Here is a 13516-nt window from a genome sequence, read left to right as displayed (position 1 = left end):
CTCTGCCTGCTCAGAGTGTCCGCTGTCTCGTTTTCATCTCCGGTCAGATGAACTGCCGAGATCGAAACTTCCTGCTGGATTGCCCAGAACTAGAGCTGCATCGCCTCCCTGCACAGAGGAAGTGACCCTGCACCCCCCTTTTTGTTGAGGTAGTGCATGGCCACCGTGTTGTCCGTCAGGATCAGGACATTCCTCCCTCGCACAGTCGGCAGAAACGCCTTCAGGGCTAGCCATACGGCCCTCAGCTCCAAAAGATTGATATGGAGTCTGGACTCCGACGGAGACCAACGACCGCTGACTGTCAACTCGTTGGCATGAGCTCCCCATCCCGTGAGGGATGCGTCCGTCACGATCGTCACCTCCGGCCAGGGTAGCCAAAATGGAGCCCCCCCTTCATCAGGTTGTCTTCGACGGCCCACCACAGAAGGTCCTGGGCGACCGAGGACGGCACCCGAACAGGGTCCGACAACTTGCCGGAGGACTGAGACCACTGGAGCTTAAGTGCCCATTGCAAAGATCTCTGGCACCAGAAGAATGCAGGATGCCATGAGGCAAGCAATCTCAAGAACTTGAACGCTGGGAGACTCTGGGCAAGCTGAAACTGGTGCACCATCTGCTGAATGTGATGAGCCCTCACCTGGGGAGGAAAACACTGCCCCTGGGACGTGTCGAGCACTGCTCCTGGGACGTGTCGAGCACTGCTCCGATGTACTGGAGCCTCTGAGTTGGCGTCAAATGGGACTTCTTTAAGTTGAGGGAGAAGCCCAGCTTGTAGAGGGAGTGGCAGGTGACTGACAGATGATCCAGGACTTGCTCGGTAGAGCGCGCCATGATCAACCAATCGTCCAGGTAGGGGTAGATGTGAATCCCCCCTTTCCTGAGGTACGCTGCCACCACTACCATGAGCTTGGTGAAGACCCTCGGGTCGGAGGTCAATCCGAACGGCAGGACCCGAAACTGAAAGTGGGAGTCGCCAACTGCGAACCTCAGGTACTTCTTGTGCTTTGGATGTATCGGCACATGAAAATAAGCGTCCTTGAGGTCGAGAGACACTAACCAGTCCTGAAGTTGAATGGCCTGGAGGACTTGAGAGAGAGTAACCATCTTGAACTTCCGGAGGAGTTTGTTCAAACCGTGCAAGTCCATGACGGGTCTCAACCCCCCCCCCCCGTCTTTCTTGGAAATCAAAAAATAAGGGGAATACCATCCCTTGTTCCTCTCCGCTACAGGCACCAGTTCTATGGCGCCTTTCTCCAGCAGGGATTGAATTGTATCCGGACTCTTCAAAGAGAGATTCCCCGGTGGATTGTCTCGAGGCCTCTGCCGGAAAGGAAGACAGTAGCCGTGGGTTATGATCTCCAGAACCCACACATCTGAAGTAATGCCGCGCCACTCTACACGATGCTGCGCCAGCCTTCCCCCAACCGGTGAACCATGGGACATGGCCTCATGACTGAGCTGAAGTGGCTGCGGCGTTGCCTGAGGGCAAAGAGGCAACAGCCCGAGCGGCCTTGGCACCTCGAGTACCTTGTTTACCACCTCTAGCACTCCTACGGTGGCCCCTTTGACTGGCAGCTCCTCTCGCCTTACCAAAGGATGAGTAATAACGAAAGGAACCTCCCCTCCATTGCTGTCCTCTAGGACGAAAAGGCGGAGGTTGGCGAACTGCAGCTCCCAACGACTTTGCTGCAGCTTTTGAGGTCTGCAACCTCTCTCGTCAGCCTTGCTGCCAAAAAGATGTTCCCCGTCAAAGGGCATGTTGAGGAGCCAGGCCTGCATATCAGGAGCAAACCCCGACTTCCGCAACCACGCAAAACTGCGTATTACGGTGCTCGCCGCCATGGACCGGCTGACGCAATCTGCCATGTCCACACCCGACTGAACGGCCTCACACATATACTTGCCGTCCTGAACCATGGCAAGGAAACCATCCTGTTCGTCCCCTTCGGGAATATGTTCAGCCGCTAAGGAAACAGTTCCACAGAGAGTGCGTGAAACGTGACAAGGCACATACGGAGTTGGCCGCCTGAAGCGCCATACCCCCTGAAGAAAACACTTTCTTCGTCCAGCTGTCAAACCGCTTGTCGTCCCTATCAGGAGGGATGGTAGGATACGACGCCTGCTTTGCCGGGGCCGTAACCGCCTGCACCACCAAACTCTCCGGAGTGGGTTGCTTGGTCAAGTAGCAGGGGTTGCTACTGGCTTGGCGGTATTTTCACGGCAAAGACTTGTCCACTGCCGGGAGACTCTACGGAGCAGTCCAAGCCGCCGCCACCCTCCTCTGTAGAGCCATATGGTACGGCAGTACCGGGTCAGTTGGTGGACCTTGGTCGAGGATATCCGTAAGGTCATCCTGAAGAAAATCCCCTGGGGGAGCAAACCACCCAAAGTACTCGGTGACCCTAGACATAAGGTGCCGGTACGAGGCGTCGGCATGAGTGCCAGGCTCAGGCCTACAAAACTCCACCTCCGGAGGGGTGTCCAGCCCAGTGGCATCGTGCAGGGACTGCCTCAGGTCCTCAACTTGGCAATGGCCAGAGAGAATCTCGTCTGGCACCGTATCAGGAACCATGCCATCATCAAAGCCCTCATCCACCTCTAAAATAAACTCAAGATGGCGGTAAGAAGGCACAGAAGGTGGAACAAAGCCATGCTTGACCTTGACCAGAGCCTTTCTAGGGGGTTCCACAGAGCCCCGGGGTACCCCCGTCGAAACAGCCTTGAAAGGCGTCGAGGGCGTGGAGTGAATCAGCGTCGACGCTGAATGTGGCGCCGACAGCATCGACAGCGTCGACACAGGCCTTGAGGCCAGAGCCCCGAGCGTGTCCCTCAACAGCCTGGGCGCCGACGACTTCTTTGGAGGCGGGGCCTCGAAAGAGTCCGTCGACAACCTCGGCGCCACTGGCGTCGACGTCTTCCTCGAAGACACCACAGGTGCACACGGCCTCTAGCGCGTCGAGGACCGGGACCTGGAACGGGCATGATGAGAACGATTCCCCTTGTGCGAGCGGGACCTCTCCCGCGAATCGTGCCGACCACCCGAGCCCAAAGGCATGCGAGCGGTGTCTCTCAACCGATCACGACCGACCTCACTCGGAGGCGTGGACGGACCAGTGCCCTGCGATTTCGAGAAGCGCTAACATTTTCTTCCCGAAGGAAGCCCATTCCTCCGGCGTCGCATGCTTGGTGGGATAAGCGACCCACCGACGGTCAGAGTCCTCGGATGAGGACGGGGAAGACGACCGATGACGGCGCTTCCGGGAGTGCCTAGAAGAGGCAGAGGAGTGGCGGGACCGACTCCGTGACCGAGACCCAATGGACTTCCGACGACGATGCGGAGAGTCACCCCTCGAATCGTCCGTCGAAAGCTCTGCAGACCTCGACTTCCGTGGCTTAGACACCTTACCTACCGACAACTACTTCTTGCGCTCCCGCAAGGCTTTGGACGTGAGCGACTAGCAGTCGACAGTCATCCGTGTCATGGGCCTCCGTCACCGACATCTTGGACCCACAGTCACCGCACTTCTTAAAGCCCGGACGCAGGGTGGAAGACGAGGTAGACATCTTCACGAAGAATATACTTCACAATACGAACAGATTTGAACAGAAAGAGCAGAAACTCCAAAGAGTCGAGGTACGCCGAGATCTACGAAGCAAACACGTTCGCGGAAAAAACAGAACTGAGGCTAAGGGCGTTGTGCGTCCTACTTATAACATCCAGTGACGTCGGCCGTCGGAGGAGGTCCTCAAGGGTGGCGTATTGACGCAGGCGCCGAAGATTTTCTGAAGCAGCACAGCTGTGGTGATTATATGTCATAGATATGGAATACGTCGGAGGACCCAATCCCCTCGAAACTGTATTTCTCCTCTGAACCAATCCCTGGCCTCTAAGTTATACTGCCCCCATCCAATGACGGTCCTCTCCGTAAGCCTCTCCTCTGGCAGCCATCTTCAGATAAGCACATAAAGTGGCAGTCTAACCAAGAAGAGCCGAAGAGGGGCCGGGAGGGAGGGTTCGCATGTGAATCCATGCCAGACCCATGCTGGGGAACAATAATTACAGGTAAGTAACTTAAACCTTCTCCAGCATGGGGTCTGGCATGGATTCACACGCTCATGAATAAAGAATACATAGCAGTACAACATTACACAACCACAGGGGGTGGCAAGGCTCAACAGAAGCAATTACACTTACCCCTGGAACAGACTCCCCTCAAGCAAACAGGTTGCATAGTACTGCCTGGGAGACTCTTGACTCCTCCCTGGAATCCCTGATGACGCAGTAGAACTTCGTGAAGGTTTGTGTGTGGACCTCCACGAAGCAGCCCTGCAGATGTCCAGCAGGGGCACAACAGACACGAATGCTGTCCTAACAGCGATCGCTTTGCTCTTCCCATGGTTCAAAGTTCACAAACAGCTTTGAGATCTCTTCCGAAAACTGTGCGTGTTACATAGAACTTCAGGGCACGAGCAACGTCCAGCGAGTGCACGGCCCTTTCTGCCGGCGTCAAAGGTTTTGGGAAAAACCAGGTAACACCAAAGGTTTGTTGAGGTGGAATTTTGACAGAACCATCGGCATGAAGGAGGGGTGTGTACGGAGCACCACCTTTGATCCGTGGAAAGCCAGGTATGGTTGCTTGCAGGATGGGGCTTGGATCTCACCTACCCTTCTGGCAGAGCTCATGGCCACAAGGAAAGAAGTCTTCCATGAGAGGAGCTTGAGTGGGGCCTTGTCTTGGGCTCACCATGGATAAGGCGCCCACAAAGGACTTAGAAGAACGCTCTTTGGACCAGCTGGTCTTGGGTGAGGCATGACCCTGCACGGAGCACGGGTCAGAGGCCTTGGCGTTAAGCCATGCCGCCAGCCTACTGTGCCCATTCCTCGATGTTTTCTTTGAAAATCCGAGGCAAATCTCACACTCAACCTCCTTGTGGTCCGGGTGCAGGCAGTAGAGGCATTGTAGGTGTTTGTCCTACACAAACACATTCCGTAGCAAGCATTTGGTTTAGGGCCTGAAGAGGGACATTCCCTCCTCCTCCTCCGTCATGGTCGGAGGGTGCGAAGTAGGCCCAAAGGCTTTATAGAATCTTCTACGATCTTCGCCTTTCAGGAGCGCGGAATTACACCGACAACAGCTCCCCGCTGTCGGCAGATGAAGAAAAGAGCACACAGGCTTCTTTGAAACAAAAACAGAACTTTTTTCGTCAAAAACAGGAAAAAACGTACAAATAGCTCAGAGAGCACACTCAAGGACTCCCAACACTGAAGCGTGCGGTAAACATCTGACGATGGCTGCCAGAGGAGAGGACTGTCATTGGATGGGGGCAGTATGACCCAGAGACAGTGATTGGTTTAGAGGAGAAATCGTTTTTATGTGAAAGTGAAACTGTTTTTTCTTTTACTGAGGATTTCCAATCTGACGACAGGGAATCTTTATGAGCATGTGAATCCATGCAAGACCCCATACTGGAGAGGGAGCCACCCCCTATCAAATGGTCCATTTGGACTCCCTGGGCCACACCTAGCAGGCGTGGCCGAATCCAAGTGATTTTACCGAAGGCAAAATTATCGCGGCTGAAATATCTGAAAACAAAGTGTTCGAATGACCAAAGGTTCTAACACTTTGTTTACGGATATTTCAGCCCAGATAATTTGCAAAAAAAAACACACACACACACACACACACACACACACACACACACACACACACACACACACACACACACACACACACACACACACACAAACCCCCCCCCCCTCAGCACACCCCCACCCACACCACCAACATAAACAAACCCCACTTACCTTCATCTTCACGCTGGTTCCTGCAGCGCCAGTTCCCTTTCACTTCCGTGATATACAATAAAGTATAGTGAGCGGGGCAATGCAGGGGACACCCCCGCAGCCCCTGTTTTTTTTCAATGTTACCACCAAAGGATCAAACTTTTGGTGTTCCATCCTTTCGTGGTAGAATTTTTAGAACTTTTGGTCGTTTCAAACTTTTTTTTCGGTCAATTCGACCTAAACCGGCGTGGCCCAGGTCGCGAAGTGCTGCGGGGGCTCCCCACGCTGCCTCTGAGTGCTGGGCTGCATGTGACATACACAGCCCAGACAAAGATTTTTGGGCCCCCACACACTGCTGATGCTTGCCAGCCACTGCCAGTGCACTGTATAGACTTTCTATTTATTTTTAAAGCCATTTTATATTTTGAAAGGACTCTTTATATTATTGTGTTTTTTTTTAGTAATGCAGCTGCTAGGTGTAGTGTAATCTGTCTATGTCTTGTGCTCTGCCCCTTTTGTGAAAGGAAACTCACAAACCCTGCTGGTGTACTGGAAAAGTATATAAGAAAGCTTTAATCAACTAAAAAGAACTGTACACCGGCATTCCTTTTGTCTGCATCTCCTTTTGTGCTCGAGTTACTCTAACCTTGTGTTTTCTCCTTAGGGGTACTTACCTGTCCTAATCTCTTGATCTTCCTTACCCCTACCTTCTTCATACCGAAGAACACCAGGGTGCTCTCGAATCCAGGAGAGCGGGGTTTGGAGACAGGTAAGAGGCGGTTAAAGTTATAAGTGAAGAGTTAAGCTGTATATTGTGTGCCCACCTACACCTGTCTATCTATAAGGTGTGTTGGAAGATCACCCCACTACAAATAGGGATAGTGATATATGGTCATCCCCCTCACATGCTCTGAGCAGAGCTAACTAAGGGCTACCTTTGTGAATGGGAACTGGTTTTGGCTCGGTCTGGGGTCTCAGTTGCTCTAATGCAAATCCAACTCCTGGGTGATGTCACAAATGGAGTTTGGGCAGCCATCAAGGATGGCATGTCCACCAACATTTGAATGCTGTAGGCCTTTAGAAAGGTGGGAGTGGAGTAACCCCCCCCCCCCAGTCAAGCAGTTGTGTATATCAGGGGAGGCTTGGTGCCATTTAAGCGGTTAATTCCTGAACCGGATATGAAGGCTGAGAGGCCAACAGGGATGCTGGGAACACTATCTGAAGCCTTAATCATCAAAGCGAACTGTATGGCGAAGCGCCGCATCTTTCGACTGGGGGAAGCCTGATGAGGCGATTCCCTCCATTAAACCAACAGGGATAGCTGGTTGATCATCCTGAACATCTCCATGAAACATGAAGTGTTTTGGGAGCCAGTAAGAATGCAGGTCGGGCACAGGTTTGGCTGAGGACACCAGGAGGTACAAAAGAAAGGTTCCTTATTAGGTGAAGTTCAAGATAAGAAGATATAAGCAGGAGAGATAGGCAGGCATATCTTCCCAGGTTGGACTCCCATGCTGCAGTCCCCAAACTGCCAATCCTGGAAGGAACCTCAAGGTCCCTGCCAGTTCCCCATTCCATTTTCTCACTCACCATTCCACAAGCTATTGCAAACACACACATAATATACAGATCACTACACCACCCTCCTGAAGCTTTTGGATCCGCAGACCTGCTCCATACCAGGGAGATCACTGCATCATAAGAGGGGACTCTTGCTGTGACTGGACATCAAATGACCTTTGTTGCATCTCACTTGCTGTGAGGCAAGTTATGGGACATCTTTACTTGTGGCTCTGTTGCAGTTTGTAGTATTGGCTGTGTCCCACAATATTCTTTGTGAAAAGGCTCTGATCTATCACAAACTCTAGTTGTGACTATTGTTGAACACTTCAACATGTACTAAAGATTGGCCTCAAGTCTTGGATTTTTAACAGTGTGCTTTATATTTTGTTTTAATCAATCAGTTTTCTCCCACTGTAAACTTGTGTTGGCAACAAATATGGTACATGGTGAACTTCAAGTGTTGCTGGTGTCCCATGAATATCCTTACTGTTTTTTGTATCTTCACCTAGTGAATTTGCCAAACAGCAGAATTAGCAAATGCACATTATCGTAACTAGAGTATACCTATTTCCAGTACTGACCAATGTGGACAATCCTTTATTTGGTAACCTTTGCGTTTGTGTGATCCATAACTTACACCATTGTTGTCTTTTCCTGATGCTCAGTCACGCTTACCAGAGAGTTTGAGATAACTTAAGGGTTAGCGCTGAACACCACACACAGATGGTCTCTTGGCCAATACTAAAGGGCTGCTAGTTTGTTTGAGTATTTTATTTATAACGTGCACCTGACCCGAAGGTAATTGGGCGCTAGTAGAACATTAATGGTTACATGGCGAATAAACAGTTAAGGTGAGGTTACAACAGGGGAAATATACGACAGGAGGAATGTACATATTATACAGATTATACAGTCATAGCATTGGGTCATAGAATAGTACAGGCGATGTATGAGCAAATTATGCAGTCCCAACAAAGGGTCAATAGTGGCTAATAGCTATATTCGACAGGAGGAATGTACATATTATACAGATTATACAGTCATAGCATTGGGTCATAGAATAGTTCAGGCGATGTATGAGCAAATTATGCAGTCCCAACAAAGGGTCAATAGTGGCTAATAGCTTTGGCGTTTATGTTTTGTTGAGTAACCATGTGATAACATGACTTCTGAATTTGTCAAATACTTGAATGGATTGAATGTTCTGCGGGAGAGTGTTCCAAAGCTGGGCGGCTAGTACCAGGAAGCTAGAGCCACCGGCTCTTTTTAGGTTGTATCTGGGCATCGCCAAGCATGGTGTGTTGGATGATCTGGTGATTCTATTGGACACTTTCCATGAAAACTTGTCTGTGAGATATGGAGGGGCTTGTGAGTTGAGCACTTTGTGAGTGAGGCAAATGGTTTTTAGATCATTATGTATAGAGAGCCACTTGTGTTGCTTTCTGGTTTCTGATATGTGCTCTTTTTTGGAGATATTTAGTGCTGCTCTAAGCGCATTGTTTTGTATGATCTGCAATTTATTTAAGATGGCTTTATTGGCACCTAGGTAGAGACTGTTACAGTAATCCAATTTGGATTGTATGAGCGCTCTCGCCAATGTAAGACAACTGGTGGGTGATAATAGAGGTCTGCAGGCTCTGATCAGCTTGCCGGTGTAGGCAGTGGCGGATGAGGTCATGTTCACCTGTTTGGTTAAATTAGACTGGGCATCGAAGTAAAAACCTAATGTTTTTACATGTTTGGCTACGGGCATACTATTTCCATTGATAAGGATGCTTGAATAGTAAGGACTTAGTTTGAGAAGGTTGTTAGGAGAGCCAACTAGGAGCAACTCTGTCTTATCATTCAGGCAGAGGCCATGTGTGGTATTATAGACTTCATAGATTCGAGCGACACCAGGGCATATTAACATAATTCTATAATTTACATAATTGTCCAGAATTATTCATTTTTTGGTAATTGTGTTCATGTTCCATGGTTTGCTTCAACCCCACAGCAACTCATGTCAGACACTCCACTGAAAAGCCTTAAAGAGAAACTGGACAATTTCCAGAGATTTTAAACTGAACTCACTTGGCAACCAATAGAAAAAGCAGGCAAGAGTGTTCAGGTGTGAAGCCCTTTCTTTAAATTCAGGATGGCTCTAGTGGACAATTCCGAACACTGTACTATAATCTACTGATTGCACAAACATGTGCCACTGCTAAAATCAGTTGGCATAATATGATTTAGATATAGATGACTGTTCACCTGAATGTGTCCAATTTTGTGCTTCAGGAACAGAGTCATCTTCTATTGTGACGATTCATAGGATCTCGTCACTTCTCCAGAGAGGGGAGCCCGAGCCTACTATGCAGAAATCTTCCAAACGGGTGGCGGAATACAGGACCTCACATGGAAAGACTCGCCTCATGGGGACAAGGACTTCCATTCCATGATGGAACTACATAACCCACTTACCTTTGAGAACATGCAATCCACAAGGTCTTCCAAGAACCAACCTGAGAAGACTACTGTCTGTTACTGTAATACGCCTTCCTTTCCTTATATAAAACATGACAATACCAACACAAGGAGGAACACACAAGGTGAGCATTAGTCATCTCTCAAAACAACTGAGAAGAGGAATATTGAAGGAATAATGCAAACAACTCCTTTTCTAAGTACCAGCTGCATTGAGAAGAGGTGGCCCCAAGGAAGCATGAAGAAGGTCTCAACGACACAAAAGGGAGACTCTAGCACTTTGCTGGTTAGGACCAAGCTACACACCATAAAACGCAGCAAGGAGGGACTTAATGAAACGAGAACCTGGTGTGAAGCCAGTCAACCCCGGGAAGTTGAAACTTGGGAACGAGGAAGCAAGCCGAAAAGCTGGACCTCGGCCGTGAGGACATCGTGGAAAGCTCGGGAGAACTCCCCGTTGTGGAGCAGAGAACCAACCTAGACAGAAGCTGGAACCAGGCTAACTGTGGCATGACCTCAGGGAGGTGGACCGTGCAGTCATTAAACTTTGCCGACACCGAAACATCTAGTAAGCTGCAGAGCCAACGCAGTACAGCAGGGAGTGCAGCGAGAGATGCAGCGAGTCCTCTTCAAGAAGACGCAAAACCAACACCCTGGGAAGAGCCAGTGACGTGGCCCCAAAGAAAGAAGGTAACTGGAGTCACGGGAGACCCATTAGGGGGTTGGGCAAAACTGAAGAATACCTTGGGAGTAATCTCCCTCATCACAGTAACATTGTGAATACTATCAATACTGAAGAATACTTTGGGAGTAATCTCCCTCGTCACAGTAATTACAGAAAAGGTTTTACAGGTAAAGAACCCCCCAGGAGTAATCTCCCTCATCACAGTAGCATTGTTAAAACTATCAATACGGAAGAATACTTCGGGAGTAATCTCCTTCACCACAGTAACTTCTGAGAAGTTATCAAGATTGAAGAACATCCCTGGGGTAGTCTCCCTCGTCACAGTACCAAAGCCAAAAAGCAGCCTTTAAGACTGATAGTCTAACAAGGAGAGGGGAGTCATTCTCCTAGTCTCACCTTTATTGTTGAATCAGAAGCTATTTCAAAAGATTGTCAGAAAACAGCCCTAAAGCTGGAACGGCTGAACCAGGAGATGGGGAGTCATAATCCTAGTGATCGTCTGTTTTTCAGAGTATCTTTTGTTAGTAGTAGAGTCAGAGTAGGAGATTATTGGACATAGGACAGACACTTTAGTTCACAACCATCTTGACGAAAAGCACCAAAGTTAGAATTCAGTTGGGTAGGGCAAACCTTTTAGTGGTAGGGAGAGAAAGGTATTTTTCCTTTTTGTTATCTTACATTGAAATGACACCTCTTTATCCTTCTCCTTCAGGCTAACCACACTATGCCTGCACCAGATGGAAGTAAGAGGATATATTTTGGCTGGTGGCAAAAGAGACTGAAGGCCCTTCTACACGAGTCTGCAGCCAATATCCTGGGGCGGTATTCTCCATTTGTTGAGGGGTATGATGAGTGCAAGGGAAATTCTGTTGCTAATAATGGAAGACAAACAGGACATTTTCCTTTCAGCACTGGGTGCGATTCAGACTCTGCTGGAATAAGAATAGGACTGGATCCCTCTGAAAAGCCATTAATGTTATAGACCACTGCGCCATGCTTGCACAGTACTGGTGTTGCTACAAGAAAGGGTGGAATGCCAAGGAAATCCCTTCCCAAGATCTCACTTGAGAGGACACCATGTCACCCTGTAATACAGTGGTATAGACACATAGTTGATGCAGGGGTTTCATTTGATCTGTGAGGGCACACTGCATTGTGACTGGGTGGAGGTCAGAGCAGCTTGAAAAGAAAGCAGTGATTGCCCAACAGAATGTTGCCAAATTTATGCCACACCACCTCTACATGTGTTTTTGTTCAGAATTAGACTTTTTGGTTTGCAAGGAGGGAAATACCCTTAACCTTTTCAACAAAAACCTGTTATTCTCAAGAAACCTACAACCTGAAAGCGTAAGGCCAGGAGACCCGTATAAAGAATCCTTCATTGTGTGTCAAAGATACCAGAGGCTCTCCCGGCTTGGCAGGTCAAGGCGGGGAGGAGCAGCAGCAGCCATGGTATCATCCTCGGCTCCAAGAACAAAGGGAGCGCCAGAGAGAACACAGCCAGTGAGTTGGGGAAATCGATGCAAGACCGGTCTGTATTAAAGTCAGGGTTGCAAGCAGCAACATTGTATAATTAGCGCTGGAACGAACATTGTTAAACACGTATGATTAAAGATGCAAGGAAAACCACATTGCTGATGAATGTTTGAACTTGAGAAGGAAAGATAGAATACCGTTGACAGAGTGGTCCGGCACCGTGAATGTGCTCAATCGAAGGTCTCTGTAAGGTATACCGCCAAGAGAAACGAAAGTGGAAGATTGATGAGAATAATTGTTTGAAGTGAATCGAAGTGGTTCTGTGACGGTTTAAGCAAAACCCATTGCATATTCGAAAGTCTTTGATTTTGATATCAAGAGAATCCGAGTCAGAATGAGGGAGACCAAGTGTAAACATTGTGATGAAAGTATAGGTCCTTTTATTTTGACAGACTCAACAAGGACTGTGTTATCTTAGATAGGAGTTCAACCAACCCATTGAAGTTCAATAAACGCCCTTGAACTGTGATCACTTGTATCAGTCTTCACTGTTTGTCATTCCTTACAATTGGCATAACATTTTTATACAATAATACAATTTAGATTATATGGTTCTAGTGTCTACGGAAACATAAGGGCATGCATCTGATGAAAGGGACAACTAACATATGGAGCTTATAAAACCAATTTTATGATTAAATCAGGGTTAACTAGAACGAGTTAGTTAAAAGTGGACATACAAAAGGAATTTTATAATCGCCCGAGGAGATGGTGCACCCATTCTGAAGCACAGATAAATTAAGATTGAACAAACCAACTTGGCTCAAAATCTGTGGATGAGCTTTGGTTTGGCCTTTTGCATTCTTATCTCCGAGTGCTCGGAAGCAACAGGAGGCAGCATGTTAGTGCTATTTAAAAATCAAACATAAGACGGTACCATTCAGCTTTGGGACAAGGAAACAATCTCTGCGAGTAGGGCCCCAATGAGGGCTTTTTCTACTTAGAAGGTGAAGAGTCCAAAAACATGAATATTTCTTTTAGAAAGAGTTCCATGGTTCTCCTCCCAACAACAGGCAATGGTCTAACAGGATGTGGCCCCATGCTGGACAAATTAACCATCTGCAGTATGGCTAGAGGCAGACATGCAAAGAGAAACACACACACTCTGTGGCAGAGCAAACCTCCCTTACACTGGATTATACACTGACATTCCATTTCTCTAAAGTAATCCTTCATGAGGCGCTGTTGCATAAACCCAGCGGCTTTCATCTCTACTACTTCACCCAACATCAACTTATGCTTACCCTGTGGAAGAAGAAGAGAGTGCATTTCTTGCATGAGGGTAAACTGCCCAGCATCATAGCATCTCGTCACCACTCGAAGAAAAGCTTTTACTGCTTCATCCCAAGTTGAGGTCAGGGAGCTGAGCACTGCAAGGGTCACATCGTGCGAGAGGTGAAACAGCAACTGTAGGCAATTGACAAATAGTGAGAAAGTACACATTTACAGCCAGGGCCCCAAAAGCCATAACTAAACAAACATTA

At 48.4% G+C, this 13516-nt stretch overlaps 1 protein-coding gene across 2 annotated transcripts in view; it reads right to left on the bottom strand.

Moving 5' to 3' along the window:
- Nucleotides 1-13516, bottom strand: part of GEMIN5 (gem nuclear organelle associated protein 5) — a 1331385-nt gene that overhangs the window by 101996 nt on the left and 1215873 nt on the right. For both annotated transcript variants that reach the window (XM_069653955.1, XM_069653956.1), the window contains exon 26: nucleotides 13277-13439. In XM_069653955.1, the coding sequence (XP_069510056.1) occupies nucleotides 13277-13439 (163 nt within the window). The remainder of the gene's footprint in view (nucleotides 1-13276; nucleotides 13440-13516) is intronic.

This window comes from Ambystoma mexicanum, chromosome 3q (genome assembly GCF_040938575.1).
Source record: "Ambystoma mexicanum isolate Mex_15411 chromosome 3q, UKY_AmexF1_1, whole genome shotgun sequence".
Lineage (NCBI taxonomy): Eukaryota > Metazoa > Chordata > Amphibia > Caudata > Ambystomatidae > Ambystoma > Ambystoma mexicanum.
This window is presented reverse-complemented; position numbering and strand designations above follow the sequence as displayed.